Source organism: Hemiscyllium ocellatum, chromosome 48, assembly GCF_020745735.1.
Source record: "Hemiscyllium ocellatum isolate sHemOce1 chromosome 48, sHemOce1.pat.X.cur, whole genome shotgun sequence".
NCBI lineage: Eukaryota > Metazoa > Chordata > Chondrichthyes > Orectolobiformes > Hemiscylliidae > Hemiscyllium > Hemiscyllium ocellatum.
The window spans coordinates 4,604,681-4,618,142 of NC_083448.1; the positions used below are offsets into that span (position 1 = coordinate 4,604,681).

Sequence of the window (13,462 nt, forward strand, 5' to 3'; positions counted from 1 at the left end):
ACATGGGAACACCACCCCCCTGGCAAGTTCCCCTCCCAGCCCCTCACCGTCCGCGACTCGGAAATATATCGGCCGTTCCTTCAGTGTCGCCGGGTCAGAATCCCGGGACTCCCTCCCTCAGGGCTCTGGGTGTGGGGAGCCCCGAAACCACATGGCTCAAGATGGCCGCTCACCCCCACCTTCTCAATGAGGCAGTTGGGGGGTGGGTAAAACGTCAACAAATGCCAGCGATGCCTACACCTTCAGGCTGAATTACCGAAACAGAAAACTAATATCGGTGCGGGCCTGTCCTCCTCCTCCTCCTCTATATTAACAAAAAAGACAAAACAGGAGGAATGGGCGGCCATTTTGCCCCTCAAAGCCTGAGCCTACCATTGGATAAACTCCTGTCTGAACCACCTACACCGCACCCCCCCCCCCCCAAACCCAGGCCTCAATTCCTGCCAACCCCCTCACTGACCTCGACATTCCAAAATCAAAATTCCTGTATTTGCCCCAGGAGCGATTTCCCAGGGGATTCCTTGCCTGTGTGATGAAGTGCGAATAGGGTAGGAAGAACTGCTCAGCCACGTAGATGAGGGTGAAAACCGCCCCGAGCCGTTGCCGCAGCGTTAGGCCCGTTCCCTTGGCGACGGCTTCCCGCTTCCGGCCACCCGCCGGGTAGACGCACGAGTCGCTCCGTTGCGGCTGCTCCGTCAGAGGCAGCAAGGGCCTCAGGAATGCTGGGAACTTCCGGACCAGCACCCTGGGCCAGTCTGGATAGCAGAACAGCAGGGATGTCGCCAACATCGTGTAGGAGAACATTCCTGGAAGGGGGAAGAGAGAGAGAGAGAGGCCTTTCAGCCCGTCGTGTCCACACCGACCCTCCGAACAGCACCCTGCCCAGACTCAACCCTGCATTTCCCACGGCCTACCCACTTGACGTATATGTCCCAGGACACCGAGGTGGCTATTTAACCTGGCTGATCCACCCTGACCTGCACATCTTTGGAGATCCCAGATTAGTTCGAAGGGTACGGAGGAAAAGCCAGGGAAAATGGGGAGAGAAAATCCGATATCATGCGCTCGCTGATTCCCACTGGGTTCGGGGTGGTTTATAAACAGCGCAGTGGTGTGAAGGGAGTCACAAAATTAACAAGGCCCACAATGAAGGCCTCTGACTCCATTTTGTCTGCTCTCCTGTCTCTCTCTCTCTCTCTCTCTCCCCCCACTGGGAGATTACTCTCCACCATACCCTCCTCTGTGGAGATCACAGAAATCCAAAACCAGCCTTTTCGCTCCCAACCAGTCCCTGCCCGCCTTTCCTCCTAACCCTCCATCCCTTCCTCGAATACGTGGAGGCGATGCGTTCCCCTGGGAATGGAATGGAATTCCTCCTGGGAATTGCTAGCGGGATTTCTCAGAGCGATGCTCTCATAACAGGGCGACCAGAAGGCCTCTGGAGCGCGGCCTGAGCAAGATAGGACCGTTACTCAACACTTAATCCCTCCAGAAATAAAATTCTCTAATTTGCCTCATTCTTATTCTTAAAACAAAGGACGACTTTGTTAATTGTGACACAAACTTCAGCTATTAATATATTTGTCCTGCAAGATCCCGGTGTAGCTGTTAAGAGAGCGTTTGGGATCGGGAGTACACATTGAGAGAGGCAATGAGCCTCAGAGAGACTTTTTATAACATAAACTCTAGGTGCCGGGGATTAAGTGGCTAATCTGCTGGGAAGTGGAGGGATTTAAGCTCACAAAAATTCAGGTCGAAACCAATTTAGAGTCATCAAGACGTACAACACGAAAACAGACTCTTCAGTCCAGATATCCCAACCTAAACTAGTTCCATTTTTGCCAGCATTTATACCCATCCAAATGCCTCTTAAATGTTGCAATTGTACCAGCCTCCACCACTTCCTCTGGCAGCTCATTCCACACACGTACCACCCTCTGTGTGAAAATGTTGCCCCTCAAGTCCCTTTTAAATCTCTCACCCTAAACCTATGCCCCTCAAGTTCTGGACTCCCCCACCCCAAGGGGGAAAAGACCTTGTCTATTTATCCTATCCATGCCCCCCTCATGATTTTATAAACCTCTATAAAAGGTCACCCCCTCAGCCTCCGACGCTCCAGGGAAAACAGCCCCAGCCTATCCAGCCTCTCCCTGTAGCTCAAACCCTCCAACATCCTTGTCAATCTTTTCCGAACCCTTTCACATCTTTCAGATAGGAAGGAGACCAGAATTGCACGCAATATTCCAACAGCGGTCTAACCAATGTCCTGTACAGCTGCAACGTGACCTCCCAACTCCTGTACTCAATACTCTGACCAATAAAGGAAAGCATACCAAACGCTGCCTTCACTATCCTATCTACCTGCGACTCCACTTTCAAGGAGCAATGAACCTGCACTCCAAGGTCTCTTTGTTCAGCAACACTCCCTAGGACCGTACCGTTAAGTCCTGCCCTGAATTGCCTTTCCAAAAGTTGCAAAGAGGAACACTCCGTGCACTCTGACGAGCAAGTGCATTGACGTAGCGCCTCTCACAGCAAGCAGAACAGCCAATGGAGATCCTTCCCGAAGCACGGAGGGAGAGCGGGCGGTCAATGGGGACGCAACAACTCCCGCAGGTCAGGTGTCAGCCAACGGGAAGGCCGGGAGAGTTTCCCTCCACCCCCCCCGCCCCTCCCCCGTCTCTCCTCAGAGAAAGAATGCCTCACGGGATGGGGGGGGCTTGAGGGAACACAGTCACCTATGCTGAAGAGCTGGGAGTTCATGCAGTGGAAGTAGGTGACGAACGCCATGGCGTACGGGCGGGTGAGGTCAAAGAAGAGAAGGTAGCCAGCGGTCAGGTCCAGAACCAAGCCTCCTCCGTGTACAACCAGGACATTGACCAGCTCCTCGGACAGCACCAACCTGTTGTCAGACAGAACCCAGAAAGGAGACGGCTCAATCCCATATAAAAAAAAATGGTTCCTCCCGAAATTCCGCGAGACGCAAACAACCGCAGACCCCTTCCCCCTTCCCCCCGGCCATTAGTCTGCCTCAGTGGATGCCAAGTAGACAGGCAGGAGGCTGGAAGGAACACAGAGGCCTTTTAAATGACGCAGTTGTACCAGCCTCCACCACTTCCTCATTCCATCCACGTACCACCCTCTGTGTGAAAAAGTTGCCCCTCAGGTCCCTTTTATACCTTTCCCCTCTCACCCTAAGCCCCTCTAGTTCTGGACCCTCCCACCCCAGGGAAAAGCCTTTGCCTATTTACCCTATCCATGTCCCTCATGACTTTATAAACCTCTATAAGGTCTCCCCTCAGCCTCCGACGCTCCAGGGAAAACAGCCCCGGCCTGTTCAGCCTCTCCCTGTAGCTCAAACCCCTCCAACATCCTTGTCAATCTTGTCTGAACCCTTTCAAGTTTTACAACATCTTTTCGATAGTTTTTCTATTGGTCTCTGGCGAACGGATACAGCTGACCTCCCACTTTCTTCACACAGCTCCCCTCTCCCCCAGCGAGGGTCCGAAGCACACCTCGTTTTGCCTCCAACGCAGCGTTAAACACAGAGCACGGAAACAGGCCCTTCGGCCCAACCAGTCCGTACATCCCAAACTACGGCCCACCTGCCTGCTCCAGGCTCATATCCCTCCAAACCCTTTCCTGTTCACATACCTATCCAAATGTCTTTTAAACTTGTAACTGTACCCACGTCCACCACTTCCTCTGGGGAGTTCGTTCCACACACGAATCACTGTGCGCGGAACAAATTTCGTTTTTAGATCTTTCCCCTCTCACCTTTCCCCCCTTGTTCTGAAACCCCACCCGTGGGGAAAAAAAAAACACCTGCCTATACCCCTCATGATTTTATAAACTTCGATAAAGGTTGCCCCTCAACCTCCTCGCCACGCGAAGGGCGCTACATCAAGGCAGCTCCTGATACTCCCCGGTGCAATGCGGGTGTCCCACTCAGCCGCAGGTCCTGGGCCTCCTCCATCGCCATTCCCTCACCTCCCTCTCCCCGAACGTCTGGAGGAGGAACGCCTCATCTTCCGCCTCGGGACCCCTCCCCTCCAACTCCAGGGCATCGATGTGGACTTCACCAGTTTTCCTCCTCCCCCCCCTCCCGCTACCCCCCCTCCCTTGATCCAACCCTCCAACTGGGCACCACCTGTCCATCTTCCTTCCCACCCTCATCTCCGTCCACTTTTCCCCCCAGCCCAACACCTCCCCCCCTCCCATTTATCTCTCCACCCCCCTCCCCGCATCCCCGGCTCCCAGTCTCATTCCCAATGAAGGGCTTTTGCCCAAAACGTCGCTTTTCCTGCTCCTGGGGATGCTGCCTGACCTGACCTCCAGCATCTGCAGCCCTTATTTTCGCCTGGTCTCTCAATGAACCTCCAAGCCCATCGATTCTCCCCATGGGAGAACCTCTCTTTCTCTCTCCCCCTCCCACTCCCCTCCCCCACCTCTCTCTCCCCATCGCAACCTGCCTCCCTGACCAGACCAGACCTGAAACTGCTCCCGTTTCCCAACGAGCACCGTTGCGAACAGAAAGCGCTGACCCGTTCGCTTCTGGGTAGCTTTTATGTTAGAAACTGGACGGAAACGACTCACTTAAAGGGAGCGAACAGCCAATGGCGGGCGAGATGGTTCATCGAGTAGCCCTCCACCCAATCAGCATCGAGCTTCTTTATGCCAGCAATGAAATACACAATGAAGATCTGAGAGAGAGAGAGAGAGAGAGAGAGAGAGAGAGAGAGAGAGAGAGAGAGAGAGAGAGAGAGCGAGCGAGCAAGGGAGACAGAGAGAGAGAGACAGAGAGAGAGAGACAGAGAGAGAGAGACAGAGAGAGAGAGACAGAGAGAGAGAGAGACAGAGAGAGAGAGAGACAGAGAGAGAGAGAGAGACAGAGAGACAGAGAGAGAGAGACAGAGAGAGAGAGAGACAGAGAGACAGAGACAGAGAGACAGAGACAGAGAGACAGAGACAGAGAGACAGAGACAGAGAGACAGAGAGAGAGAGAGACAGAGAGAGAGAGAGACAGAGAGAGAGAGAGACAGAGAGAGAGAGACAGAGAGAGAGAGACAGAGAGAGAGAGACAGAGAGAGATGGGGGGGGAAGGGTGGGACGGGGGATGAGGAAAAAAAAGTGAGACACACAGGGGAAGGGGAGGGAGGAGGGAGGGAGACAGACAGAGAGGTAGAAGTAGAGATAGAGTGGGGGGAAGGAAGAGACGTGGGAAGAGAAAAAAGAAAGAGAGACACACACACACACACACACACACACACACACACACACACACAGAGGGAGAGGGAGGGAGGGACGGGGGAAGAGACAGAGAGACGGGGAAGAGAAAGAAAGAGAACGAGAGAGAGAGAGCGCAAGAGAGAGAGAGAGCACGAGAGAGACAGAGAGAGAGAGAGAGAGGGAGAGAGACACGATTAAAAAGGGGGAAAATGACAAAATGAAACAAAACGGGAGTGCGTTCAGATCCACTGACAGCCGGGAGAAACAAAAGGCTGTTGTCTGCAGAGAGCAGGAATCTCGAGGAGATGGAATTGGCGGGGGGGGTGGTCTGGATAGGGGCATGGAGACCAGAACCTGTTCCCACTGCGGGGTGGAGCGAGTGACAAGGGGACACCAATTTAAAAGCGATTAGGGTTGGTTGGGGGGGGGAATGAGAGGTGAAACAACGGCATCAGGAAAAGTTAAACCTTTTCTCCTTTACAGCGTTCAGATCTCGAAGACGCTGCCCACAGAGTGAGCGGGAGAGTCAGGCGATCATGTCATTCTTATTCCTGGCACATTCAGCATCCGAATCTCACCAGGGCAGTAATTTACACCCATTAATTAACAAAAAAAGTGTCCAGGATTAAAACCCTCATTAAAACCCCACCCGCCTCCTTTGTTGATGGGAAATCTGCATTCTTTATACGGTCTGGCCTACAGAGGACTCCAGAACACACTCAGAGTGACCTGCCTGTCCTTCTAGTTCCTGTGTGTAACGCCCAGGTATCTGTGGAACAGGGACTGCTGGGAGCTAGACAACTTAATGTGCACAACAGTGCTCAGTACGGACTTACCTGGGTCCTCAGCAGAGTGTAGTTCCACAGTGGGACGTGCGCATTTCTCTTTCTTGGTCTCCGTAATCCATCGATAGACCTAACAGAGAGGCCCAATTAAAATAAGGACAAGGCGAGTTGACCGAGCGACCGCAGTTGACGAGAAACCATTGAAAAGGTAAAAGGTCCTGGGGAGTGTTGCTGAACAGAGACCTTGGAGTTGCAGGGTCATAGCTCCTTGAAAGTGGAGTCGCAGGTAGATAGGATAGTGAGGGCGGCGTTTGGTATGCTTTCCTTTATTGGTCAGAGTATGGAGTACAGGAGTTGGGAGGTCATGTTGCGGCTCTACAGGACGTTGGTTAGGCCGCTGTTGGAATATTGGGTGCAATTCTGGTCTCCTTCCTCTCGGAAGGATGGCATTAGACTGGAAAGGGTGTGGAAAAGATTTACAAGGATTTGAGCATTGAAAGAGGCTGGGGGCTGTTTTCCCTGGAACGTCGGAGGCTGAGGGGGTGACCTTATAGAGGTTTATAAAATCATGAGGGGGCATGGATGGGGTAAATAGGCAAAGTGTATTCCCTGGGGTGGGGGGAGTCCAGAACTAGAGGGGCATAGGTTTAAGGTGAGAGGGGAAAGATTTAAGAAGGGACCTAAGGGGCAACTTTTTCCACACAGAGGGTGGTACGTGTATGGAATGAGCTGCCAGAGGAAGTGGTGGAGGCTGGTACAATTGCAACATTTAAGAGGCATTTGGATGGGTATATGAATAGGAAGGGTTTGGAGGGATATGGGCCGGGTGGGACTAGATTGGGTTGGGATATCTAGGTCGGCATGGACGAGTTGGGCCGAAGGGTCTGTTTCTGTGCTGTGATAACTCTAAATCAGGGAGCTTCGTACCATTTTTGCGAAATTTCACTTCACATTTTATTCAGAAAACATCTTCGCGGGTGTGGGACCGGAGCACAGATCAGCGATCTCTCAGAAGAGAGCCTTCAGAGATAAGGAGGAGGGGATAGGCAGGTCCCCATTGGAGCCAGGGTCCCGAGCTCCCTTACCAGTAACGGTTGGCGTCCATCAAGGTGAGCTGGAAGCCAATGAGGCCGTACAGGTAGGAGTGGTTGTTCCAGGCCGTCTTATCGAGGAAGAAGTTGTACCAGTAGGGGATGAGGAACATAAGGCACGACAGCCGGTAGAAACAGCCCAGCATAATGCCCAGGGCCCCTGCAAAGGGAGAGAGAGAGAGACAGAGAGAGAGAGAGAGAGAGAGAGAGAGAGAGAGAGAGAGAGAGAGAGAGAGAGAGAGAGAGAGAGAGAGAGAGAGAGAGATAGATAGATAGATAGATAGAGAGAGAGAGATAGATAGATAGAGAGAGAGAAACAGGAGAGAGAGAGAGACAGAGACAGACAGACAGAGACGGGGGGAAGAGAGCGAGAGAGAGAGACAGAGACAGACAATGAAACAGAGAGACAGAGAGAGAGAGAGAGAGAGACAGAGAGACAGAGAGAGAGAGACAGAGAGAGAGAGACAGAGAGAGAGAGAGAGAGAGAGCTCCATTATTATGGACACACACAGCCCTGATGGAGACCCGTCACGTCTGGCCCGGCTCTCGGAGAGACACTAACGCCATCCCGTTTCCCCCAACCCCTGCCTGCTCCCAGTGGGCTTGTGTGACCCTTTCACCTTCAGCTGATTCCCCCAATCCTCTAGGGGGGGGGGGGGCCACAGCTGCACTCCGATGTGCCTGTGGTCGGGGGGAGGGTACCTCAAACCCTTCAGCCCGCCACCCCCTACCCCCCTACCCTACCCCCCCCCCCCCCCCCCCGCCCCCGATTGCCTTCCCTCCACAGCCCCTCATTCCTGACCCCCTCCGTCACGGCGACACACTCCCCCTCTCTGCTCCGTCCCTGGCGATGTCTCTCCTTGGGCCCCTCCCACCGATCCACATCGGGTGGTGGGTGAAGGGTGGGAAATGCTCCCTAGAAGAAAAAAAAAGAGAGAGAGAGAGAGAAAAAAAGAGAGAAAAAAAGAGAGAAAAAAGAGAGAGAGAAAAAGAGAGAGAGACAAAGAGAGAGAGAAAAAAAGAGAGAGAGAAAAAGGGAGAGAGAAAAAGGGAGAGGGAGAGGGATAGAGAGAGAGAGAGAAAGAAAAGAGAGAGAGAGAGATAGAGAAAAGAGAGAGAGAGATAGAGAGACAGGGACTCACCCAGCCACATAACCACAAAGACGACATACATCCAATCCAAAGGGAACGGTTCCAGGAAGTTGAACAATGGGAAGCGACAGACCACCAGCCCGTCAAAGTACCTGAAATCCAGGGAGCTCAGGCCTCGTTCCTGGGGGATATCCAGGGCCATCAGAAAACCTACGCGAGGAACAACACAGAGGCTTTTGAGAGGAAAACATGTTTTTTTTTAAAAAATCGCAAATTCAGACGTTTCCCCCCCCCGCGACACCTCTTTGAAAGAGCACCCTTTCCAACAACAAAAGCAAAACGTTTCTCAAATCAGTGATGGACTGTTTTGTGATTCCCCCCCCAGCTGAACTGCCCACATTGGGTGGTGCACACTTGAAGAGTGACCCACTAGGGTGCGTCTCCGATGGGAGGAGGTAGTGGGAGGGGTGGTGCACAACATAGTCTGCGTTAAAAAAGGTCATTTGCAGCAAACACTCCCCTCCCCCTCAGCCAAACCACACCAGGAAACACCTTGGGATACCAAAGAGAATGGATGAAATTCTTCTGGTTTTGGAAATTCCTCGGGATTGCTGGAATCAGTGGGCACCGGGGGGCAAATTCTCCGCAGGAAGATGGCGGTGGTTGTTGGAGGGTCGGTCATCTCAGCCCCAGGACATCTCTGCAGGAGTCCCTCAGGGTAGGATCCTAGGCCCAGTCACCTTCAACTGCTTCCTCAATGACCTTCCCTCCATCACAAGGGTCAGATGTGGGGACGTGCACCAATGATTGCACGATGTTCAGCACCGTTCGCGACTGAAGCAGTCTGCGACAAGATCTGGGCAATATCCAGGCTTGTGCTGCCAAGTGGCAAGTAATATTCATGCCACACAAATGCCAGACTATAGCCATCACCAATACGAGACCATCTAACCATCGCCCCTTGACGTTCAATGGCGTTACCGTCACTGAATCCCCCCACTACAACATCCTGGGGGTTACCATCTCCGACAGGAGAGAATTTAACCATCATCTCTCGATATTCAATGGTGTCACCATCACTGAATCCCCCCACTATCAACATCCTGGGGGTTACCATTGACCAGAAACTGAATTGGACCAGCCCCATATAAACACAGCGGCTACAAGAGCAGCTCAGAGGCTGGGAATCCTGCAGCGAGTAACTCCCCTCCTGACTCCCCCCAAAGCCTGTCCCCACCATCGACAAGGCCCAAGTCAGGAGGGTGTGTGAGGGAATACTCCCCACTTGCCCTGGATGGGGGGGCAGCTCCAACAACACTCGAGAAGCTCGACACCATCCAGGGACAAAGCAGCCCCCGCTCGATTGTCCCCACACCCACAAACCCCCTACTCTCTCCACCCCCCCGACGCTCAGTAGCAGCAGTGGGTACCATCTACAAGACGCACTGCAGCAACTCCCCTCAGGCAGCACCTTCCAAACCCCACGGCCACTTCCATCGGGAAGGACAAGGGGGCAGCAGGTACATGGGAACACCACCCCCCTGGCAAGTTCCCCTCCGAGCCCCTCACCGTCCGCGACTCCGAAATATATCGGCCGTTCCTTCAGCGTCAATGAGTCAGAATCCTGGGATTCCCACCCTCAGGGGGTTTGAGAAAACATTCGGGGGTAGCTCTGGCCACCGGGATTGTATTAAAATTGCGCAAATGGGGAAAAAAAACATTCTGACCAGCTCGGAAACCACACGCCAGCACCATGTAACCGAAACCAGGAGAGAAAAACGTCTCTTATGTTAAAAATACACACAGGTACAGGGCTCATGAACCCTGGCTGTCCACATGGGCCCAATTATCTCGCCCCCACATAACAAGCTACGGACGCCTTTGGAATTTCACGAGAAATCTGGGAAAGATTAGAAATGGAAAGAACAAGCTGTTGCTGGCATTTCTCTTGGAGAAAGAATGATGGGCATACACGGAGCTGGAACACACCAGAGATTTGGCGGAGGCATCAGGAAGACGGCACAAAGCAAGCTCGGCTTCGGGGGGAAAAGGGCAACGGAGCGGGGCTAACGGAGTCAGCACGGACACCGACGGGCTGAACGGCCTCCTCTTCATTGCGTCACGCCGCAGCATGGAGGCAAGTGCCCGCAGCTCCTTGGAATCGGGAGTCGTTGAGGTGTACCAGCAACGGGGGTCTAGATGAGAGGGGTGCTGGAAAAGCACAGCAGGTCAGGCAGCATCCGAGGAGCAGGAAAACCGACGTTTCGGGCAAACGCCCTTCAGGGCATTCCTCATGAAGGGCTTTTGCCCGAAATGTCGATTTTCCTGCTCCTCGGATGCTGCCTGACCTGCTGTGCTTTTTCAGCACCACGCTCATCTGGACTCTGGTTTCCAGCATCTGTAGTCATTGTATGTACAGCAACGGGAACAGACCCTTCGGTCCAACCCGTCCATGCTGACCCAGATATCCCAACCCAATCCAGTCCCACCTGCCAGCACCCGGCCCATATCCCTCCAAACCCTTCCTATTCATATACCCATCCAAATGCCTCTTAAATGTTGTCATTGTACCAGCCTCCACCACATCCTCTGGCAGCTCATTCCACACACGTACCACCCTCTGTGTGAAAAAGTTGCCTCTTTTATATCTTTCTCCTCTCACCCTCAACCTATGCCCCTCTAGCTCTGGACTCCCCGACCCCAGAGAAAAGACTTTGCCTATTCACCCTATCCATGCCCCCTCATGATTTTATAAACCTCTACAAGATCACCCCTCAGCCTCCGACGCTCCAGGGAAAACAGCCCGGGCCTGTTCAGCCTCTCCCTGTAGCTCAAACCCTCCAACCCTGGCAACATCCTTGTAAATCTTTCCTGAACCCTTTCAAGTCTCACAACATTTTTCCGATAGCAAGGAGCAGGCCATTCGGTCCAATCCATCCATGCTGACCCGATATGCTAAACTAATCTCCTTCCACTCGCCAGCACTTGGCCCATATCCCTTCCTATTCAGGTACCCATCCAGAAGCCTTTTAAATGCGGTCATTGTACCAGCCTCCACCACTTCCTCTGGCAGTTCATTCCACACACATACCACCCGCTGCGTGAAAAAGTTGCCCCTTAGGTCCCTTTTAAATCTTTCCCTTCTCACCCTATGCCCCTCTAGCTTTAGACTCCCCTACCCTGGGGAAAAGTTGTTGGCCTCTCTCATGATTTTACAAACCTCAATAAAGGTCACCCCTCAGCCTCTGAGGCTCCAGGGAAAACAGCCCCGGCCTGTTCAGCCTCTCCCTGTAGCTCGCTCCAACAGCCTTGTAAATCTTTTCCAAACCCTTTCAAGTTTAATGACATATTTCCTACAGCAGGGAGCCTGGGACTGAATACAGTATTCCAACCACGAGATCAAACTGAGATCAAAAAAAAGATCGCTCATTTCTGAGAGAAATTTTGAAAGTCAAGCCACATAGTTAGGGACGCACAGAATTCAGACAATTTTCAGCGATCAATTTGCAAATAAAGTCTCTCATGAGGCGCTCAGAATCGTTTATCATGCCAGACAACCACATCTTTAAAAAAAAATTTAAGGTTCCTTGAGCAAATCTAATTCAGTCGCGCGAGGTTGGGATTTGAAACTGCAATGTTAAAGAGGTGGCGGGGGAATTGAAGTTAACGTGGGTCCGAAATTCCTTCTTTTGGGGTTGCCAAATTTGCCCTCTCTTGGGAGGGGGGGGGGGGGGGGGGTGGGGAACACGGGAAGAGATTGTGTCACATTCTTACCCGGCATGCGGGGAAGCAACGTTTAACAAATTGGAAAAAAATCGCCAGGGGTGGCGTGGGCTGGGTGATGGAGCGTCGCCCCCCCCAAGACTACCTCACAAACATGGCGCACCGCAAAACGGAGCGGTTTTTATGAGACCTGGCGGCCCTTTCTCAATTATATTGAGGCAGACTTATCAGCAATTTTAATTAGGTATAGCCGTGGGAATCAATATGGACGCCCGTGGGGTCCTGGGAGGGTGAGACTAGGGGGGTCAAAGAACAATGATTGGTCATCCCAGGGATGGGATGAGTGAGGTCAAACAAAGTAGTGAGATATAATTTAAGTTAATTTGAATTCAGTTTAATTTAACTGAAACTAAACTACAAACAAATTAAATAAACGTTAAGTATATACGTTTGTTATGGTAGAATAGTGGGTAGTTCATTACGAATTGTATTATGACTTTGTGTACTGTCTCTGTTTTTCCGTTATTTGATTTTTTTTTGTATATAGATGTTTCATAGAAGATTTTAAAAAGGTTTCTAATAAAAGTATTTATATTAAAAAACAGAGAGGTGATGGGAGGTCAGGAATCAGCTCCTGTGTGACTCCCCTCCTCTAGGTATGAGTATCAATCCTTTATGAGGAATGGGAGGAATCCGCCTAACCGGGACCAGGGATTGCCGGGGACACTTCTTCGGAACAAACGTAGATCATGCAAGTACAGAAGGTGACCATTCGGTCCATCATCTCTCTGTGAAGCAATCTAGTCAGTGCCCTCCACACCATCCTTTCCACACCATGGACTTGCACAAAGCCTTCAACGAGGTTCCATACGGTAAACCAATCAGTTAAAACGCTGGATCACGTGGGATTCAGGGTGGGCTAGCCAATAGGATGCAAACTTGGCCTGACAATAGGGGACAGAGGGTGGTGGTGGTGGTGGTGGAGGGTTGTTTTTCAGACTGGAGGCCTGTGACCAGCAGTGTTCCACAGAGACCAGTGCTGGGTCCTCTCTTGCTGGTCATTCACATAAACAATGTGGATGATAAGACACAGTTTGTACACTTGTGGATGACACCAAGGTCGGTGGCACAGTGGACAGGCTATCTGAGACTGCAAAGAGGTCTTGGTCAACGGGCAGATGGCGTTTAATTTGGATATTGCAACGACAAGACCTATACAAGTAATGGTAAGGCCCTGAGTAAAACAGAGAGACCTAGGGGTTCAGATACATAATTATTTGAAATTTGCACGCACGGTGGCTCAGTGGTTAGCACCGCTGCCTCACAGCACCAGCGTCTCAGGTTCGATTCCAGCCTTGGGCGACCGTCTGTGTGGAGTTTGCACATTCTCCCCCGTGTCTGCGTGGGTTTCCTCTGGGTGCTCCGGTTTCCTCCCACAATCCAAAGATGCGCAGGTTAGGGTGAATTGCCCCATAGTGCTCAGGGATGTGCAGGTTAGGGTGGATCGGCCATGCTAAATTACCCATAGTGCTCAGGGATGTGC

General features: G+C 52.1%; 1 protein-coding gene across 2 annotated transcripts in view; it reads right to left on the reverse strand.

The window, feature by feature from the left end:
* Positions 1-13,462, reverse strand: part of ggcx (gamma-glutamyl carboxylase) — a 32,863-nt gene that overhangs the window by 14,273 nt on the left and 5,128 nt on the right. For both annotated transcript variants that reach the window (XM_060856539.1, XM_060856538.1), the window contains 6 exons: positions 8,248-8,406; positions 7,100-7,265; positions 6,066-6,144; positions 4,597-4,703; positions 2,739-2,902; positions 526-806 (listed from right to left, as the gene is read on the reverse strand). In XM_060856539.1, coding sequence (XP_060712522.1) covers positions 526-806; positions 2,739-2,902; positions 4,597-4,703; positions 6,066-6,144; positions 7,100-7,265; positions 8,248-8,406 — 956 coding nt within the window. The remainder of the gene's footprint in view (positions 1-525; positions 807-2,738; positions 2,903-4,596; positions 4,704-6,065; positions 6,145-7,099; positions 7,266-8,247; positions 8,407-13,462) is intronic.